This window comes from Myxine glutinosa, chromosome 4 (genome assembly GCF_964187855.1).
Source record: "Myxine glutinosa chromosome 4, kmMyxGlut1.1, whole genome shotgun sequence".
In the NCBI taxonomy this organism is placed as follows: Eukaryota; Metazoa; Chordata; class Myxini; order Myxiniformes; family Myxinidae; genus Myxine; species Myxine glutinosa.
Window position 1 is genome coordinate 38,091,227 of NC_136264.1, and position 22,529 is coordinate 38,113,755.

The 22,529-nt window shown below is 45.5% G+C and overlaps 1 protein-coding gene across 2 annotated transcripts in view; it reads right to left on the reverse strand.

The window, feature by feature from the left end:
- Nucleotides 1-22,529, reverse strand: part of GNL3L (G protein nucleolar 3 like) — a 102,018-nt gene that overhangs the window by 58,201 nt on the left and 21,288 nt on the right. For both annotated transcript variants that reach the window (XR_013623044.1, XM_068112183.2), the window contains exons 7-12: nucleotides 18,152-18,255; nucleotides 16,866-17,010; nucleotides 10,843-10,930; nucleotides 9,805-9,994; nucleotides 8,340-8,482; nucleotides 6,727-6,863 (exon numbers count right to left, since the gene is read on the reverse strand). Coding sequence is in view for 1 of the 2 variants with exons in the window: in XM_068112183.2 (XP_067968284.2) it covers nucleotides 6,727-6,863; nucleotides 8,340-8,482; nucleotides 9,805-9,994; nucleotides 10,843-10,930; nucleotides 16,866-17,010; nucleotides 18,152-18,255 (807 nt within the window). In the remaining variant the exon portion in view is untranslated. The remainder of the gene's footprint in view (nucleotides 1-6,726; nucleotides 6,864-8,339; nucleotides 8,483-9,804; nucleotides 9,995-10,842; nucleotides 10,931-16,865; nucleotides 17,011-18,151; nucleotides 18,256-22,529) is intronic.

A 22,529-nucleotide genomic window follows, 5' to 3' on the forward strand; every position in this document is an offset into this window, starting at 1 on the left:
GTGTCTCCTGCGACTCCCTACAACCCGAACTGCACTCGAACTGCGACTGGAATGGCGTGTCCTCTCCAACTCTCCACCACCGCTCAACTCTCTGGTGCCTGCCTGCGTCTGCCAGTGCCTGCCACGAACTCAACTCAACTGGCGAACTAGCTCCGTGTGACTTGCGACTCAACTCCTGAAATGGCGTCCGACCGTCGCCTATATTGGTGGCCGATGACGTCACATTGCGCACTCCTCAGCCAATCAAAGCCTCCCGCGACTCCTGACATCTCCCCCGTTACGCGACCCTGCGGTCCTGGCATAACACGTGCCGGCCAGGTTTGTAGGCCTTTGGAGGTGTACACGGTGGCGGCCAATTGTGGTGGTGTTTTTGACCTGGTTTCCTGTCAATTTAATACGAAGTCCTTGTCAGGGAAAGGGGATTATTTAATGTTGCGCTAAGGACCTAACTAATGTTTATGTGGTTTGCAGTGCCATAATGGACAAAGGTTTGATTACTAGGTGATACTCACAGGGGCGTTACCTTTAATCCCTCACTATTTAACACTCGGACCTCCAGGTAGATCCACACTCATACATCTTACCCCGACAACCGCCTGAACATCAATAACTTATTACATGTAGAGTCCCTGTCACGACAGCCGAATACCTACCTATTCAGATCTACCTAGCTCTAGATGTTGCATTACCAAATTCATAACACAGCCCCCCCCCTGGAACCGTAGCTCCTGCAAGGTTCACCGCAGGGCTACCATTCCAGCCTTCACACTTACTGTCACACACTTAATTAACCTATGAAATAAATCAGGAAGGGCTGTGGGAAGTGAGTCGGACTACCTACCTACACTTCCTTAACATGCTGAACCCCTTAACCATCATGCAAGTATGTACATCTTCTTCGTTGTTCCTGTGGAGGGAGGAAACAACAACACACAACACTAACTTAACCACAAAACTTAACCATCTTTCCAAAACTCAAAACTCTAACCTTTGTACATACCCCGGTCTACAGACCGCGTCCCCCGGTGGATGCCACAAGACACAACCTTACCTGCGGGGCCATCCCCAATGCATCCCCCTAAATTTTTCCACGGCCCTGTCCAGATGTTACAGGTGAGTGACACGGCTCGGTGGATTTCGCCCACATTCATGCTACACAGACCCCTTAACCACTCATTCTCATTCCATAGGTCATCAAGGCATTTCAAAAATCAATAAGGTTCTTCTTCAATACACCCCCTGCAGGACCATGGCATTGATGTCATTCACGTGTGTGTGCATTCCTCAACTAGGCAGCGGGGAGGTACCGCACAAAAAGATGGTGGGGGCGCATCAGGCTGTGGTGCCCGCAGTCCCAAAAACAAGTCAACCGACTTACAAGTTCATTGCCCCCCCCCCCCTTTACCTCTTGGCCCCATGACAGCCCAACAGCCCCTTTCCGCCGTTACCTCGCCGGTGAGGGTCTCCACACACACCAGGCTCCTTTGCCTCCTGCTTTCGCGCAGCAACACGGGTCACCGGGGGACTTCCTCACCCCGCGGCGCCCAACCAGACCCTCCACCGACGAGCTCCAATTTCCAGTTACCACCGGCTGCCAGGGGTAATTGCCGCAGAGGGGGGCCCGCAGGCATCGCTCCTCAGAGCTTGCTCTGTACCTGCGGACACACACACCTTCCCCACCCACAAGACCCCAAAACACACTTCCTCCCCCGCTGCCATTCAATTCTCCACACAACTCAGCACAATTCAGTACAATTCCATAGATGGTGTAAAAGGTGTTACAAGGCTTGCGATGGCCTGCCACATGTGAAATCCCCCTTCACAGTTCGAATCATTGAATCCTTACACATTTCCATTAGCACATTTCCAAAAAGCACAATTATCGCCCCTCATTATCTCCAATAATCATCACACACTCTCCAGGTTCCACTCTCACGACCACATCAAAACACGTAACCACAATACAAAAACATACGCCACCCACAAGACACTGTGGCTCCCATTCCATCCCCTCACCGGCCATGTCATCACTCGCTCTCACCTCCCAACTCCAAATTACATGTCCCCAATTTCCCAAAGCAAATCCTGAAGCCTGGGACAGTACTCCTCAAAACACTCACCTCAAGTGCAGGTAGTTGCAGGTTGGTCAGGTCCAAGAGTGTCATCCACCCTTCACAATCCCAAAATTTCACATTGGGCCTACCAAATACTTCCAAATTTCTCTTTTGTCCCCACTACACTGGCAGGTATGTGGATCCGCATCCAACGGTGATCATCACTACACAACTACCTGTGGCCACGACAGCTCTGCACCTCTACCGTGCAAGGGTCACCGGGACAAGGTGAGCAGTCAAAACGCCAACATGGCCCATGAGTGTCCATAAGGGTGCGACCCACCATCCATCCTTCGGCCCCCCTGCGAGGAACACAGCTGCAGCAGCCCCAGCTGGCCAATGTGGTGAGCACTTGCTGCCACAACACACACTACCGCACACACAACCTCGGCCCTGGGGGGCACGGTCGCAGTGCGTGGCATCCCTACAGCCACGTCCCCTGCACCTCCCCATCATCCCCCAGTCCGACTACAGAACTGCAGCCCCCCAGTGCTCACCCACACTTGACCACACCAAGGTCCAGTCAACAGCCATGCTCCACCAGGAGACCCACCCAGAAGACATGGTCCACACACCTCGGACACGCACAGCACCACGTTGACCCCCAGGCTACACAACTACATCCCCATCATCCTGCGTCCCAAATATCAGCACAGTTGCCCCCGCCACCAGTTGAAAGCTGTGTCTTGCTACCCTATTAATTTCATCACAGCCTCCAACACTTTGGTCTACACACCTGGATCAATAATGGCGTCACTGTACAGTGTCCACCATGGCATTTCAAAATCCACCCTTAAATTTCCATCTAACCCACAGATTACCCATGCCAACCATTTGTCACATTTCACTCACCTCACCAAAGAAGGATGCTTTGCCATACACATGCCAGCCGAGCATGGCCCATATGCTCGGCGCGTTACACATCTCCCGATTCACATCCCCATGGCTCTCTTCCCAACCCGAGAGTCCATAAATCATAACGGAGCATCTGTGGAAGGTCACTCACACCATCACGTTCCACAGATGCCCCAATGGTTGTCCGGCAGGCTATCTCCATCCCTGTCCATTCGGTTTGACCCGCGTCCATAGACCAACCACCATGCCAGGTCACCACATGCTGGTTGTCCCAGAGTCCCTGGAGGAGAGTGCCAGGCCGCATGCCCGGGTGGTCACCACATCAGTCCCAAGTTGGCCGTCCACAGTGCCACCACCAAAGCGCGACCCACAACACCTCCCCCTAGTGGTCCTCAATATTTGCCATCCCAGGCTTGAGAAACCACCTCGGACCTCCCTGGAGGTCTTAACCCCCACCAGGGTCCGGTGACCCTGCCGGCCCGAGCCACCAGCTCGGACGGCGCCCCGACGGACAAGGGACGCCACACTCCACCAGACCCCCCGTGGGACCCAGGTCGTACCTCGACACCCAAGGCTGGACCCCACGTCCAAATCTCGCCATCACAGCCCCCCAGCTGGCTGGCATACCCAAATTTTGAAAGGGGCAACTTTTGCCCGAGGCCATCACCCATGACCTCTCCATGTCCAGATCCCGCAGCCCGGGGACCAATCCCCACCATGGCTGCTCCAAATCAATTTCCCATTGTAATTTTATTTTACATTTTATTTTACAAATTTTCATTCCCATTGCCAACCCGCAGCTGCAGGGAACAACCTCTACCACCGGTTGTTCTGCCCCTCCCTGCAGTTGATCCAAATTCCCTACAGGGACCAAATCTCCAGAAGCTCTATCTCCCGATCCTCCAAGATCCAAATCCAGCCCGGAGCCAACACACTCCCCCAACTGGTTGTCCAATTTTGGAGCCTCTGTTTCCAAATAGCAGTGTACAGTGAGCGTCCCCTTGGTCATTCCAACCACCTCCTCGGACCAACTCACCTCTTCCCCCAGACTCCTTTGGGCCTGAACAAGCTCTACCTCCATGGGACTGTCACAGGTCTCCAGCCGCTGGATCAAATCATCCTCATCATCATCATTAGAAATCATTCCTGGCCCCGCCAGGCTTTGATCAATATCCCCAATAAATACCCGGTCCGGCTCTATCGCATGGACCCCCAAAAACTCTACCCCCTCTTGCTCCGCACCACCGCCCTGGTGCTGCACAATTCCAAATTCATCCCCCGGTTGGGGTGTTGTGACATCCACACGGTCCCGATAAACAACCAGGCCAGAATGTGGGAAACATTCCCCATTACAACTCTCACATTCCAAATTTCCTTCCCCGCTCACCTGTGGACTCTCCACGTTTACCTGCAGGCATTCCCCCTCTACCTGTACACATTCCCCATCCACCTGTGGACATTCCCCATCCACCTGTGGACATTCCCCATCCACCTGTGGACCTGCGGTCTCCCCATTTACTTCAATTGCCATTCCCTGTGCAATTCCCATTTTATTTGCCAGCCCATTCATTTTAATACTCAATCGATCACTCATTTCCTTTATTCCTTCCCTCCATTCCTTACTCATTTTATTTTCCAGCCCGTCAATTTTTCGAAGCAATTGACCCAACATCTGGTCGGTTGTCGGGGCCGTTCCTACTGCTCCCGACTCCCCGGTGGGGGAGGGGGATAAGTTGGTGCTCGGGACGAGGGAGGTTCCAAGGCTCACCTCTGCATCAAACTCCCCTATTTCCGGCTCACTCCCAACGCTGACGGAGGCCTCGCTGCGTACTTCCATCTCGTCGACCTCCGACATCCGCTTTTCGGAAGGTCGTTCCCCGCGCGCGTATTTATTTCAATTCCAAAAACACAATTTAAATTTGACGAAGACGCGATATCGCGCTCCGTATGCCCAATTGATTATTAAATTTCTCCGCCTCGCCTATCCAAATTTTGCGTTCGAACGTCGGACGCAATGTACGCCCGACCGTGTCGATGTCTCGCCGCGTACAAAAAATTTGTCCGACGGATTCGAATCCCACACTCCTGACACCACTTGTTACGCAACTGTGATTAACACCACAGTTACGGATGACCGATTTGCGAGACTTTAACTCCCGAGGCGAACACTCAATGGCGGACTCAAGTTCAACACCAACGCGCGGAATGGCGGGGCGCAGCGAAGGCTCCGCAACCTTATCTATTAAAATCAAACACCCAGGAAAACTGCGTTCAGATATTATGTACAAAAAGTAATATAAGGGTTTATTAGGAAAAGTAAAGCCAGTGAAAAAGCCCGCCGGTAAATCTAATAACTCTAATAAACCTAAATCGGGACGTCCCCACACGACTGACGGCAAACACAAACGAGGGAGATTAATCACGAAAATAACACGTCCCGTCGTTCAAAATATACGCGGAGATCGGGCTTATCTGTCTTTGTCGTCTTGTATTGTTGGTGTCCAGCACCGCTCCTTCCGGCCCGATCGCACACCACGAGGCCCCTCGCTCCAAGCACCACGCGTCCGACGCAGGCCAGCGGCTCCACTTGACCAGGGACAGGAAGGACTCCTTTCAACTCCACTCGACTCGACGACGCGGGAGTGCTGGCAGCCAAGTGCCAACGAACTGCTCAGTGCCAACTGGGTGTGCTCTCGTGTGTCTCCTGCGACTCCCTACAACCCGAACTGCACTCGAACTGCGACTGGAATGGCGTGTCCTCTCCAACTCTCCACCACCGCTCAACTCTCTGGTGCCTGCCTGCGTCTGCCAGTGCCTGCCACGAACTCAACTCAACTGGCGAACTAGCTCCGTGTGACTTGCGACTCAACTCCTGAAATGGCGTCCGACCGTCGCCTATATTGGTGGCCGATGACGTCACATTGCGCACTCCTCAGCCAATCAAAGCCTCCCGCGACTCCTGACATCTCCCCCGTTACGCGACCCTGCGGTCCTGGCATAACACGTGCCGGCCAGGTTTGTAGGCCTTTGGAGGTGTACACGGTGGCGGCCAATTGTGGTGGTGTTTTTGACCTGGTTTCCTGTCAATTTAATACGAAGTCCTTGTCAGGGAAAGGGGATTATTTAATGTTGCGCTAAGGACCTAACTAATGTTTATGTGGTTTGCAGTGCCATAATGGACAAAGGTTTGATTACTAGGTGATACTCACAGGGGCGTTACCTTTAATCCCTCACTATTTAACACTCGGACCTCCAGGTAGATCCACACTCATACATCTTACCCCGACAACCGCCTGAACATCAATAACTTATTACATGTAGAGTCCCTGTCACGACAGCCGAATACCTACCTATTCAGATCTACCTAGCTCTAGATGTTGCATTACCAAATTCATAACAATATATATATATATATATATATACACACACACACACACACACACACACACACACACACACACACACACACACACACACACACACACACACACACACACACACACACACACACACACACACACACACACACACACACACACACACACACACACACACACACACACACACACACACACACACACACACACACACACACACCTATAGATTACAATAAACTATTGATTTGAAGATCAAATCCCATTAAATGCATCAATTTCTCTGTTGTCATTGAAACATACCAGAAATCTTTGCATGTAAGATGGCTCAGCCACTCCTCACACAAACAAACAATATCAAGCATTGCAGTGACAATTCTTACTGTCAAACAAAGCTCCATCGTCAGCTATCAGAGAATCAATGTCGAAAGCTTGACTCAGTTCCGTTACAATCTCAGCACTCAGGTAACTTGGCAAAGTGTGCACCTCAGGAGGGTGCGTGTAGAAGGAGATGCGTCCACTACAAAAACACAAACACGAGTGTTTTGTCATTCCAGGGAACACACACTCAAGCACACTACAGAAAATCAAAGATTTAAGATTCCTGGAATCTCTGCTGTTAATCCATGGCTTTAAATGACTCTGTGCAAGCTACATTATTTTTAAAAGACAAGACATGTATATATTCAAAAGTGGATATTTTAAGGCGAAGGGGAGAGGTTGAATTAGGGGCGGAGTTTGAGGGAGGGGAGGGGTTGAATTAATGCAAACAAACTTCATATAAAGAAAGCAACATACAGCAGAACAGCAGAACAACACTTTTACATTTTAATGTCGCTAACACAAAAATGTTTTCCATCGTGTGCGGGGCTGGTTTCCCCCCCATTTCACTTGTATACATTCTTATCTTCTTCCTTCAAAGGTCACTGACTTCTTCTTCTTCAATCGGCATTGAAACTCTTTCAAACTAGAACGTCACTCGGGAGAGAGCATACCTCCACCAGGCTGAACAGTTTATGTTTTGTATCTCACTGATAGGCCAGATCTGGATTCGGATCTGAACCAAAATATTATCGCCATGTTCTCGTCACCAAACCAACTCACCCACCAAGTTTAGTCATAATCCATCCACAACTTTTTGAAATATCGTGCTATACTAGTATTCATTTTTCATTTTTGTCGTGCTATACTAGAAACGTGCTATATCGTGCTATATCGATACGTGCTATATCGTGCTATACTAGAAACATTTTTCGCCCCCTCCCTCAATTGGTGAAGAAACATTTGTAAAATTTAAAAATTTGCGTGTCTGGATCGGGATTGTCACAAACTTAAATCAATTTAGAGTATAAAAGGAGCAATTAAAATGTTATTTATGGAACCCAACACCAGACTCGGTGGTGGAATGGTTAGAGCATCCACTTTGAGCTTGGGAGGTCAGTGGTTCAAACCCTGGCCAATCATACCAAAGACTTTTAAAATGGTACGTGCTGCATCATTGCTTGATGCTCAGCATTTAAACGGATATAACATGAACAAACAACGCTGGGAAGGTAATGGCAAACCACCCAGTATAACTTGTCCAGAAAATGCGTCGGCAGCATCAACCCTCTGTAAAGAGTGTGATACATCAAAATCAAAATGGAACAGTGCGGCATTGCGTGGTGCCAATCCCTGCCATTCCCAATAACTTATATTACATCTGCATCTCGTTTCGGGTGATAAAGTTGTGTTCTACTGTATGTTCAGGTGGGATAGAAAAGTAGGGGGGGGACATTGTCCTAATTTTATCGGAGTATTTACTGGAATACAGAGAACATTGCTGATCTCTTAACCTGGCCTTGGTGAGGTGGGTGGACAAGCAATACACACAACAATGTCCGGAAAAGCTGAAATCCCACGGTACCAAGGCTGAACTGCTGCGTTTTGAGCACCAACACTTGAAAATAAAATAAAATGTTAAATAAAATTTCAAATAAACATCCAGTCTACTTGCCTGTTCCAGTCTGAGAGGAGGACACGAGCAGCCTGACCCAGGTTAGGACGCCCCCCTCGTTTTAGCTTGCCCAGCCTTCGAGCCAAGCAAGACAGAAATTCTGCGGGCTCACGCCAAGATGACACATTATAGCGTTGTTGAAGCTACAAGAGGAGGAAAAAAAAGAGGAGCAAATGAATGGGTGGAGAGGTTGGGACAACCTACTACCAGAAAACAACTAAAGTAATGAGACTGTGTCACCAATATGCCTCCGCATAGTCCCACAATGGGTAGATGCCCTCCTTCACTGTCCTAAAAATAAACAAGTTTGATTTAAACTCCTTCAGCTGTTTTCAAGCATCACATTTTCACCAGCCATGACAGGTTTCACATTGATCGGTGAAGCTATTTCGGAGAAGGGATTTTTTTAAAATATCGGCTTTCAAGCTAATATGGCTGCCACACCATGTGACATGTGACCTTAAAAAATGTACACTCTGCATATGTATGGGTAGGGGATCATGTTTGTGAAGTTTCATGTTGATCGGATTTACGTCCATTTTTCTATCCAAGATGGCTGCCAAACCACATGACCTACGATGTCATCATTTTCAAACTATATGCAACAGTGGTGTTAGATGATATTTGTAAAATTTCGCATCAATAGGGCAAGCGGTTTCAGATATAATTATTTAATATTTTTCTTCAATCTAATATGGCTGCCACACCATGTGACCAATGATGTTTTCATGATCATCTTTTAATTGCCAGGCCTCGTCAATGACACAAAGTTTAGAGTCAATCAATTTGGTGGTTTGGGAGAAGATGTTTTTTAGAAGGTTTTAGGTTAAATCCAATATGGATGCCAAACCATGTGACCTATGATGTCATAAATTTAATATTTCAATACAAATGGGTCATAGATCATGTGCATGCAATTTCAGATTTTTGGGATACAGAAATTGATTAATACATTTTGGCTGGTATACCACTTCACCTATGATGTCATCATTATCATGCTTTTGTTTGCCATTGGGAGTACTTGACAATGTGCCAAGTTTAAAATTTCTCCATTCAGCGGTTTCCAAGAAATATTTTTATTATTATTTGCATTTACTCCAAGATGGCTGCCATACCACGTGACCTATGATGTCACAATTATGATTAAAAAAACATTCTGCATGGGTGTCACTCCTTCTCTGAAAGTTTTGTCTCAATCGGACATGTGGTTGCTAAGAAAACGAGGTTTAGCCCGTATGGACAAACAGAAGGATGGACGGACAACCCAAAAAGATAATGCCTCCAGCCACCTTCGGGGGCGAACGCATAAAAATTAAAACCCCATGGGTTTATGGTCACTTTCTAGAAACACCTATATTTAGCTCAATAAGAATCAACCTCATTATTTCACTCCGATAGTTCAAACCTATCCTCTTTGTTCAACCATTTTAAAATACCACTCCCTCAACTCCTCCCCAGTTGTCACCTGACTCTGGTCACAACGTCGGAGAATTTCCAGAGCAGGGGTAACCGGGTCCATTAACTGCTCAGTTTTCAAGCAGTTTTGGAGGGCAAGCACCCCAGTCGTGATTTTAGATCCTGCGCCAGAGCCCATCACGACGCCAGGGGAGTCGAGCAGTTTAATGTGTTTGTCCAGATGCACTTCCTGCATACATCTAACATCACAGGACCAAGAACAAGTTACAGTCAATGACTGCAAGATAAATCAAACTAAAGACTTTAAAAATGTACATACTACTCTCGCTTGATGTTCAGCATTTGGAGGACAGAGCACGAAAGTACCCGGTGGGTTGGCATCCCGCGGGGAGGAGGAACGAATTCTGAGGCCGAGTGCAGAGAGGAAAGTCACGTCACAAGATGGCGTTGCTGTGCACCCAGAGTGCCCTGGGAAGTCGTGTCACTTTCCCCAAATTTCCCAGCTTTTCTCTGTCAAGTCCATTGTTGTTGTCTATCGTCTTTGTCTGCATATGTTTGCATGGTTTGTTTAACAACTCCTCCATGAACCTCAGTTAGGATATATGAAAGTAATTTTAAGCTATGATATAATGATGGACGAAGTCAAAGCTGTTGAGCTCACTCTTCCTGCAGCTGTTGAGCTGTTGAGCTCACTTTAACTATTACAAGGTAATAGTTAAATCTGCCCAAAATTGGGCAGATTAAATCTGCTGCCCTGGTTAAATCTGCCCTGGCTCAATTTCATCACCAAAAGTCAAAACTTAGCGTATTTACTCAAGTATATGGAAACATTCTTTATCAAAATCTTATTGCCGAATACTAGTGGTCTATAACCATAGTGATGTACTACATGTGTCAACATCAAGTATTTGAAATAAAAATATGCTTAAAGTGTCCAATGAGGACTGGATGCAACAGAAAGTGGAAATTCATGGAGATGGAAAAATCCACCTGAATGTGTCAACCTATAAGCCAAAGCAGTGACCTCGTGTTTACACACAACGCATCTTGGGTTACCGAAAGCGACGACAAAAAAGTCGTTTCTTACTTGGTTATTCCAGGTGTGGCTCCGACCGGGCAAGAACGTTGGCGTTTCAGGCTATTAATAAGGCTGCTCTTCCCAACATTAGGGAAACCTGAAAAACAATTAGGGAAACCTGAGACAAACAGGAAGTATAGAAAATCCACTTTTAAGGGTGAGAAAATCTATGTCAAATAACAATTTGAAGCAGAAAAGTGGAGAGCTGTCGATTTGGCACAGAGGTTAAACTCCCACACCAAACTGCATAAAAATAAATCCCAAAAGAAAATCTTTCTTTTTAAATAGTTACCACCAATAGGAACAATGAATATGTATAAGAGAATATAAAGCTACAGCTGAGATTAAAAAGGAATAGGCTACAAGTTTTTTTTAAAACATGGTTGGCAAACAAAATGTGGGTGAGGCATAACATAATTAACCTAGAAAGATCAATCAGAGATTGCAGACCCTCGCCAGGACGTGTTTGTGTGGATATGTTGTGTGGTGTTTATTAGCTGATGTGTTTGTGGTTTATTGATGATGTAGATTTATGTTCAATCCAATATGGCTGTCAAACCACGTGACCAATGATGTCATCGATTTAATTCTCCCATACACTTTTTGTGTAGATCACACTCAATAAATGTCAAACTGATCGGATCAAGCATTCTACTTGTCTAATCATTACGTCATAATTGAGGCATCAATGACATCATCATGAATAGATGTTCCCCATGGGGATTACTTGACAATGAGGAATGTTTCTTTCTTTTTTTCCATGGAGCGGTTTTGGAGATATAGAGGTGAATTTTTTTTTCGTTTTCTCCAAGATGGCACCTGTACCATGTGACCTATGACATCATAATTATCATTAAAAGTTTTACAGGCGGAGTCACTCCTATGATGAAAATTTCTTGGCAATCGGACCAACGGTTGCAGAGAAAAGCATGCTCACATTCTGTGCGGACAAAAAGACAAACAAGAAGACGTCATGCAGAGCACGATACTTGCCAAATCCACCCCTTTCCCCCCCCAAAAAGGTTGCCATTGATCCATCAAAGTGTCCATTTCATCAAGATTAAAATTGACGATCTCAATCAAAGATCGGGTCAATAAGATGAAAAGTGATGATTTTTCAGATGAAAATGGATGATCTTAGAAGTTTGACGTAGAGTTGACCTTTTGACCCCAAAATAGTTGGTTTCCCTATTTCATGAATCAATGTGCAAATGCCGTTAAATTATCAAGTAAATCGGATGAAAACTGACGATTTTTCAGATGAAAATGAATGATATCGGAAGTTTGACCTTGAGTTGTCCTTTGGGCTTTTGACCTCAAAAACAGCAGGTTTCCCAATTTAGTGACTCAATATACAAATGCTGTTTTATTTTAAAGTCAATTGGATCAAAAATGGCGATTTTAGAATTTTGACCTCCAGACGACCTTTGTTTGATATTTGACCTCAAAATCAATAGGCTTCTCAATTGTGACGACCTCTACAACTTGGTGAAGTTTCATAACGATCAGTTTAGAATTGTGACCTGCAGGCGAGTGACAAACAAACAGACACACAAGAAGATGTCATGCAGAGCACGATACTTGCAAAATCCACCCCCTTCCCCCAAAAAACGTTGCCATGGATACAACAAAGTCTCTTTTATTATGATTAAAATTGACAATCTTAATCAAAGCTCGGGTCAATTGGATTAAAATTGATGATTGTCAGATGAAAATTTGTATTAGAAGTTTGATCTTAAGTTAACCTTTGACCGTTTGACCTCAAAAATCGTTTGTTTCCCAACCCAGTGAGGCATTATGCAATTGCTGTTTAATTTTCAAGTTAATGGGATGAAAGTGATGATTTTTCAGATAAAAATTGATTTTTGAAGTTTGACCTTTGACCTTAAAATAGTTGGTTGCCCAATTCAGTAAGGAACTGTGAAATTACTGTTTAATCTTCAAAATCAATCGGATGAAAATTGACCGTTTTTCAGATGAAAATTGATGACCTTGGAAGTTTGACCTTTCATCCTTTGACCTCAAAAATAGTTGGTTTCCACATTTAGTGCCTCAATATGCAAATGCTGTTAAATTTTCAAATCAATCAGATAGAAATATATATGAATGATCGTTTTAAGGCCATTTTCCCCGCTAGAGCGGGGGTTAGCCTTGCGGGCCCCATGACAATCATGGTTCCCTGTTTGAGGCAATGTTTTTATGGCCGGATGCCCTTCCTGACGCCAACCCTTAGTCGCCTCTTACGATATGCAGGGATACGGTATACCTATTCTAAACCGGGGTACACACCGGGATCATTCATCCCAGCAAGCTGGTACTCAATTTGCTGACCTCAGAAGGATGACAGGCTGAGTCAACCCCCCTGGCGTTAATTTAGTGATCGTCCGGGATTCGAACCCAGGACCCTAGGATCCCAAGCCGGCACCCTAACCGCTAAGCCAACACCAGGGTTGAAATGAACACCAATGAACACCAAACAACACCAATCAGATGAAAAATAAAATTTATAGAAACTTGACCTCAAGATGACCTTTGACCTCAAAATCAATAGGCTTCTTCCTTATGACCAACTCTACCATCTGGTGAGGTTTTGTGAAGATCGGTTTAAAATTGTGACCTGTAGGCGATTGACAGACAAACAAACAGAATAACGCACAAGACCAATCCATATACTTGAAAAATCTGATTTGGCAGGTAACAGAAAGACCCAAATGCAATACCCTCTCCTCTGGCGAAGGTAACTAAAAGGTCACTCGGTAGAACGCATACCTCCGCCATGCAATGGCTGATACAGTAAAACATATAGGGCCCAACAATTTTTTGAAATATCATGCTATACATTCGGACTCCGTTATTCGCGGATTCGATATATACGTATTTGTGGTTGATAAAATGCGACATACTAAAATGCGTTTCTCTATTCTCTGAAAAATGTCCCGTGAATTCGTGGGTTTTTTTCCCTATTCGTGGCCCTGTTCTGCGAATTCACGGTTTTTCAAGGGCGCGGAAAAAAAAATTCACGAGCCGCTAGCTTGACACATTTCTAAAACCCATCTTTTACCAGCCATGCAAAAAGCAGGCGGACGTATGCAAAAAACATCTTGTACAAGCCGTGAGCATGACCTGCTTATACAGTACACTACAGTACCGTACATTCACTGCTGTGCGATTTGCGTTTTCATGGCTTTTTTCGGGTGCAAATTTTAGCCGCACTATAAGCGAGTTTCGTAGGATATCCCACGAGATGTGTGAACAAGTCAACTCGGATAATGCTCGGGCTCCGTTTGCTATAGAATGCAAACGCTTCATTAAATCCATTACAATTTGCAATTCACAGTAAGGTATCAGAGATCTTACACAATGCAAACGCTTCGGGGGATGTTCCATCAGCGACTAAAACATGTCAACCCCGCGAATTATAAAATGCAAATGTTTCCTTAAATCTATTATTGAAATTAGCAGATACGCTCGATACGGCATCATCCGATAACATCCCCCACACAAAATGAGCTCCCGCAGATACCCACAATGCTCGCAATCCTACATATAAATACAGATCGTGTCCTCCATCTCTATCATTGTTCTCGTCCCATTGCTTCAACCTGTGGTTTTGACTCGCTCTGCTCATCGTTCAATAATGGCTCGCAAACGCAAGAGCAGTGCCGGAGATGCGTGGGCGACCAAAAGGCATAAGAAAGTGATGTGCCCGAGCCAGAAAGTGGAGCTGCTCGACCGGGATTCGAGAGGAGAGAATGCAGCCTCTGTTGGCAGGCATTACGGCGTCAACGAATCCACCATTCACAACATACGGAAGAAGGATAAGGCGATTTATGAGAAAGCTTCAGCGAGCACTGTATCGAGTACGAAGGTGCTCATCCATGTCTGGAATGTCCACATGGAAAGGATGGAGAAGACTCAGAATAGGGATCGAGGACAACACGCAGATGAGGGACTTCATGCTGAAAACCATGATGCTGAACCTGCTCATCGAGGACGAGTTGGATGCCATTCCAAAGGTTTCCGAGGAGGAGGAGGCGGAAGCGGGCAGTAATGAGGAAGAGGCCGAGGTCCAACCTCACAGTCCAGTTCCTGGCGAGTTGCTGCGGGACATGTGGGCGATTGTCGACAGGGTGCAAGATGCTTACCCAGTCATGGTGAGGTACCTCAATTTCAAGAGGGGCTTGGATGATTTGCTGCTCCCCTACAAAGAGTTGCATCGAATGTGTCAGGCAGCTCCCCAGAACCCATTTCTTCAGCCATGCTCCCTCCACCTCAAGATCACCAGCGTCCTCACCAGCATTCTCACCTTCTCCTACCTCTCCCTTGGTGCACGATTTTGCTGCACCATCATTTGGGTTGCCCTCAAAGTTCGAGGAATTCTTGGGATTTTAATTCATCACCATCATCATTTGATAGTTGGGTGTTTGTAAAATAAATTTTTTTTAACGGTACATGATGGTGTTGTGTTTTTTTTACTTTCACGGTACGGTATGGATAAGCACTTTTGATAAACTGTAAGCGCATTCCTTCAATAAATTGGAAATGGCCCTGTACCTGGTGTTGTGGTTTTTTTGATTTTTTTGGAAGCATTTTTTTAAAACTGTAATAATGTGCATTTGTAGTCGAAAACATTTTAAACTTTAAAAAATTTCCTCTCTGGATCAGGAACCGCCGGGAACCTAACCGAACGACCCTTTTCCCCATTGAAACAATGCCGTGGCATACATTCACGGGATTTTCATCGACCATCGTGGATTTTCATCGACATTCGCAGATTATCACCGCCATTCGTGGATTATCACAGCCATTCGCGGATTATCACCGCCATTCGCAGATTATCACAGCCATTCGCTGATTATCACCGCCATTCGCGGATTATCACCGCCATTCGCGGATTATCACCGCCATTCGCGGATTACCACCGCCATTCGCGGATTACCACCGCCATTCGCGGATTACCACCGCCATTCGCGGATTACCACCGCCATTCGCGGATTACCACCGCCATTCGCGGATTACCACCGCCATTCGCGGATTACCACCGCCATTCGCGGATTACCACCGCCATTCGCGGATTACCACCGCCATTCGCGGATTACCACCGCCATTCGCGGATTACCACCGCCATTCGCGGATTATCACCGCCATTCGCGGATTATCACCGCCATTCGCAGATTATCACCGCCATTCGCGGATTTTCATCGACATTCGCAGATTATCACCGCCATTCGCGGATTATCACAGCCATTCGCGGATTATCACAGCCATTCGCGGATTATCACAGCCATTCGCGGATTATCACCACCATTCGCGGATTATCACCGCCATTCGCGGGTTTTGTCTCGCCATTTCCAGGACTTTCATCGATCTTCACGGATTATCGTCAACATTCTCAGGACTTGCGTCACCATTCACAGATTTTGCCTCGCCATTCGGGTTTGTTCCTCTCTATTCATGGATTTTCAAGATTCGGGACCTTTCCCCCCCCTTTTTCCATTGAAACAATGCCCCGCTATTCGCGGGTTTTCGCTATTCGTGGATTTTCCAGGAACGTATCCCTCCGCGAATAGCGGGGTCCGACTGAATATCGTTTTTGGCCCTCTCAATAGTGAAGAATCACTTTAAAATTCTGGTATCCGGATCCAGATCCGGATTTTCACCAAACTCAAATCAATTCGTCCTTGTCGCACAGCCAACCTGTCCACCAAGGTTTCGTCCGAATCCATCCACAATTTTTGAGATATCCTGTTCACAGACAAACAGACAAGGATGAAAACTTAACCTCCCGCCCACCTTCAGTGATGGAGGTAATAAAGGCAGAAAAAAAACTTGCATCGATTAAAAAAGATAAAACACAAGGTATACATGAAGCACACTGGCACAACACTCAACACAGTAAACTGATGAGCTCTTCTTTTCCACTCCCCTCTCACTTTTCCGCTCTCCGAAAGGGACTCGAGTCTTGAGTGCAACAGCGTTCAATATACCAATGGACCAGCAGTAAGCATAAAAAGGTGAACAGCAAACCATACCGATAACTCCCACAGTGATGGTTGTGCGGATATCCTGATTACGGCAGTAGCTTCCGAGGAGCTTCATGAGGCCCTCGGCACCAACACAGGCTGATGAAGCAAGCAGAGCTGGGCTGGCATTCACAGGTTTCACGCGACTCCTTTGCTGTACACAAACAGGTGTGCACACACATGGCAACAAATCAATGACCTGCCATTGATGAAACTGTCATCATGCTGGATGTATGTCTTCTTATGAGAAGATAAACATAATTTTTTACATTGCTCTTTATTAGTGGTAACAAGATTGGATGAGCATCCCCAGAAGTTGTGGGTTCAAATAACACTCCAAACAGTTTTTATTAGTTCTGCTACCATAGGTGGATGGAGGTTATGTTTTCACCCTTGTCTGTCTGTCTATCTGTTTGTCTGTGAATAAGATATCTCAAAAAGTTGTGGATGGATTCAGACAAAACCTGGTGAACAGGTTGTGTGTGTGTGTGACAAGGACTAATCGATTCGATTTTGGGGAAGATCTGAATATGGATTTGGATACGATAATTATTTAATTTTTAAAGTGATTCTTCACCATTTCGAGATCGGGTGAAAAGCGAAAAATAACATGATATTTGAAAAAGTTGTGGACGAGTTATGACTAAACTTGGCGGATGATACAAAACATAAACTGATCAGCCTGGTGGAGGTATGCTCTCTACCGTGTGCCGTTCTAGGTAAGGGTTTGGATTGCTAGCTTCTGGAGCTCGACAATTTCATAAACTGAGTTCTGCAGATGAAAGTGCATTTTGTGAGATCCACTGGAGCATCAAAAGTGCCTGAATGAGTAGGATCCGATGTTCCGAGTGACTATGTTTTATTTTATGTTCTCATATCAATATTACTTTATGCAACTTATTAAAAGTCGTGGAAAGTTTAACAATTCTCATACAGAAAAGGAGGAACGTAGGTGCCATTTGAGATTCAATTAGCATCACCAGAATCTCCAGCAACAATTTCTCCATTTTTGGGTCACGTCAATATCACAAAGTTTTGTGAAAAATAAGAATTCCAGCAGAAAATCGGGCAAATCTCATTAATTAAATGTTTATTAAATTAATATATCAAAGACATTTCCCCCAAATAACTGGTTAAAGGAAAGCTGTTACAAGCTTCGCCTAATGATAAATCTTCCCAAAGTGCTGATTCAAGATGTTATCCTTGATAGCCTATTACCATCTCCAAAACCAGATGAGTGTACTTGGGAAGAAGGAAGCCATGCAGTGATACAGGAAGCAAGAAAGAGGTCTCACCAAATGGTGAGCTTGGGTTTGCGTGCTGGCTTTAAACACAACAGTAGGAAGTTCGCTGCGGAAGTACTGCAGCCACGCTGCCACAACATCTTTAGGTACCAGGTCTGGGGAAAGAAAGTGTTGGTAATCACAAAATAATCAAATAGAAGAGAAAGCATCATATATCAAGGACAAAGCAAGTGTGCAGCTTTGCTATAGTGGCTATTGCTTTGCTACACTATATTTTGCTTTTTGCTACACTTGTGGCTTGATTTGAACCAGTAGAGCACATCATGAAGGTAACGTCACGATGTCACTGTACGTTGGATAATTGATTATTATAACCTTTATTCCCAACTGCAAACCTGCGTTATAATAAGGCAACAGACAAAATGGCAGACGATACTTATCGGACACAAATCGTGCAGCAATGACTAACGGGACACTTCCTTTTGTCTTTACTATACTGTACACAGTTAGATGGTTTTACAATAATATATATATTATATTATTTTACAATTATTTGTAATTATACTGCACAGCCAAATAATATTTTACAATAATGACTAACGATGACTAACATATAATATGACTAACTATATATATATATATATACACACAGTCACGTGAAAAAATAAGTACACCCCATGTAAAGTTTTGACTTTTTCAACATATTACAACATACAGCTATTTGATCTTCATTTCAACAATATTGATAGATGAAGGTGATATAATATAACAAATATAATGAAACATTTACATTTTGTAGTCCATTGTATAATTTAAATAAACATAAATGCAAAATTCGCATGTGGAAAAAGTAAGTACACCCCTACATTTATCACTACTTCAAATACCTAAAATTAGAACCAGGTGCACCAGCTCAGGTGCAAATAATTAGAACATCGTTAGAGAGGATCTTGGAGGAACCTGTCTTATTTAAACCTCAGACATTTAGTTTGGTTTGCTCTTTGTTGTTGAAGTGCACGGCGTCACCATGCCTAGATCAAAAGAGCTCGCTGAGGCCTTCAGAAAGAAGGTTATAGATGCCTACGAGTCTGGGAAGGGATTCAAAAGGATCTCCAAACAATTTGAAATCAATCATTCGACTGTCCGGAAGATCATCTACAAGTGGAGAAGATTCCAAACAACTGCCAACTTGTTCAGGCCAGACTGCCCCAGCAAGTTCAGCCCGAGAGCAGACCACAAGATGCTGAGAGAAGTCTCTAAGAACCCCAGAATGTCATCACAGGACCTACAGATAGCTTTCATCACTGTTGATGTCAAAGTGCACGAGTCTACCATTAGAAAGAGGCTGCACAAATTTGATCTACATGGGAGGTGCACCAGGAGGAAACCTTTGCTGTCCAGAAAGAACATCAGGGCAAGACTAAAGTTTGCCAATGAACACCTCGGCAAAGACCAGCACTTCTGGAACAATGTGCTCTGGACAGATGAGTCAAAGGTAGAGCTATTTGGCCACAGTACCAGAAGACATGTTTGGCGAAAACCAAAGACAGCATTTGACCACAAGAACCTGATACCAACTGTAAAGCATGGTGGTGGAAATATTTTGGTTTGGGGCAGCTTTGCTGCATCAAGGCCTGAGCAGCTCACCATCATAGAATCCACTATGAATTCTTTATTGTACCAGAGAGTGCTTGAGGATAATGTGAGGCTATCTGTCGGAAAGTTGAAGCTCAACCGAAGGTGGACCTTGCAACATGACAATGATCCTAAACATACCAGTAAATCCACCAAGGAATGGCTGAAAAGAAATAAATGGAGGGTTCTGGAATGGCCAAGTCAAAGCCTGGATCTAAATCCCATCGAGATGTTGTTGGGGGATTTGAAACGAGCTGTGCATGCAAGAAACCCCTCAAACATCGCACAGCTGAAAGAATTCTGCATGGAGGAGTGGGCAAAAATTTCTCCCAGTTGATGTCAAGAGACTGGTAGACAGTTAGAAGAAACGCCTACTTGAGGTTGTTTCTGCCAAAGGGGGCAATACCACCTATTGGAGCCAAGGGTGTACTTACTTTTTCCATACGCGAAATTTGCATTTATGTTTATTTAAATTATACAATGGACTACAAAATGTAAATGTTTCATGATATTTGTTATATTATATCACCTTTATCTATCAATATTGTTGAAATGAAGATCAAATAGCTGTATGCTGAAATATGTTGAAAAAGTCAAAACTTTACATGGGGTGTACTTACTTTTTCACGTGACTGTATATATATATATTATATATATATTTATGTTTTTGGGGTATGGATGAAATACCTTAATGAAGTTCAGAATGTGTAGATTAGCATGCTCCGAGTGTCGCGAGGGGAAGAACCCACCTCAATGTCAATTAAGTACGGCCGACTGTCCAGGTAAGAGCGTTTATGTGGCTCCACACGGAGGAGTGGAGTTTTGTTATTTTGGCAGGGCTTATGGGTAATAATTCCCCTGTGTGTAAAGGCCTCTTGTAATTTTGCCCTTCATTTTTATATTCATCAAAAAGCCATACCACGAATGCTCCGTTCACCCACAACACCGGCAGGGCTAGCATAAACTCCACAGCTGCCCGATAGGACTAAACCCCGCCCCTCCTACAACCGACGTCACGTAAACCTTCTCGATGAAGGACTAGGCTCCGCCTCGATGACGCATGTAAAAGGAAACCACACCCGAGCTTTGTGAGTGGTTGAGGAACGATGGGGTGATTCAATTGCGTTCGGCGATTGCTGATGTGACGTCAGACAGCTCGGGCTGAAAAGGATAAGGAGTTTTATGAGGTTTGGTCAGGGCGGCCTCTCTTGCCTGGTCGCTTGCTCTTCGTCTCTTCTTGCCTGGTCGCCGACGAAGGAGGACGCAATCGTATGGGCGCTTTGTACGGGGTGCGCCAAAGCAGACATCCGGAGCTCGGTGCAGCCGAACGAGAAGAACCAAAGGAGGAGCTCTTGCCTGTTTGCCTCTCACCGGCGGCTGGCTGTGGACGCGACCGTGCCGACGCAGGACCTATGAACCACACCAAACCCTCGTTGAGACCGGAGGTAAGTGGCTGCACAACACTGATCATTTATTTTCTTTATTTTTCCCTTGTTCGTGTCGTTGAGTCCGTGTAGACGGACCCTCATTTAGAACTTTTAGTTTACCTCACCTTCCCTGTTACTTTGCATTATTTAAATAAACCCCATATTGATTGCATTTCTTTGTCGTGCCTGTCTTGTTTGTTTATGGAGCAAGGAATAAACCCCCGTCGTGGCCGCCCGTTCAGGTAGGCCTCAAGTCCTCCCCCTGCGCATGCCAAAGAGACAATCCCGCCAGGTTAGGCTTATACGCCTCAGAGTAAAGTTCATTTTGGCCATCCATCATTCACCCTGAGATGTTCACTACAGGGTCGACACGACTATATATACAGTCATGGACCAGAATATTGGCACCCTCACACTTTTTTCAAATAATGCACCATTTCTTCCAGAAAATTGCTGAAATTAAAAATATATTGTTACGGTTTTGCGTGACCCCATTCCCTTACCAAGGGGAGATGAAGCCCCTTGTTCTCCTTGGGTCTTTGCAACCGCGAGACTGAGTCGCCACTTCCGGTCAGACGCGGGACAGGGTTTCGGGACAATTTTCGCACGTACCGAAGTGCCCACGCCGCCGTGGAGGCGGGGACCGAGTCTTGCACAAACCACGCGTAATTTGAGTACACCCGAGCGGATTGCGTACCACGTGGTCTGTGCTGTTACCTTGCTATTGGAACCCAATCAGAGCGATATAATTCGTACCATGCTCAGTCAATGATGGAAGAGACGAAACGGTCGAATCAAAGAAACAACAGATTTAATTATTATTCTTTACAATGTACACTGGTAGAAGAAGCAGAGACACAGGGCAGTCATAAGCAGTCTGAACTTATTTCCCACACAATGGGCCCACTCACACATACATGAAGGAAGAAATGTTCATGCGCTGAACGCGCCGGCTTTGGTCGTCCAGGAACAGCTCAGCCGGCGTGGCCCTCTGGCGGTCACAGCACGTACCCCGGCGAAGGCAGGCAGGCAGGCAGGCGGGAGAATCCTCGCGGCGCTTGTATTGGCAAAGGCAGGCAGGAGGTAATATGCGCGTCTCTGGCCCGGCACGGCTGTCTCTTGCAGCGCGATTAATACAACTGCGCGCTTTCACTCTCGTAACTCAACGGAGGATCTGACTCCAGCTCAACACAGCGCTTTCCCTCTCGTAACTGAAAACAGCGCTTTCACTCTCGCATGGGCTTGCCTCATAACTCGATGGAGGACCGAATACAGTGCGTCCCTTCTCATAACTGAGGTCATAACTTAGCGCTCCGAACCGACTCTCATAACTCATATGGCTTGCCCTGCGCGCATCTCATAACTGA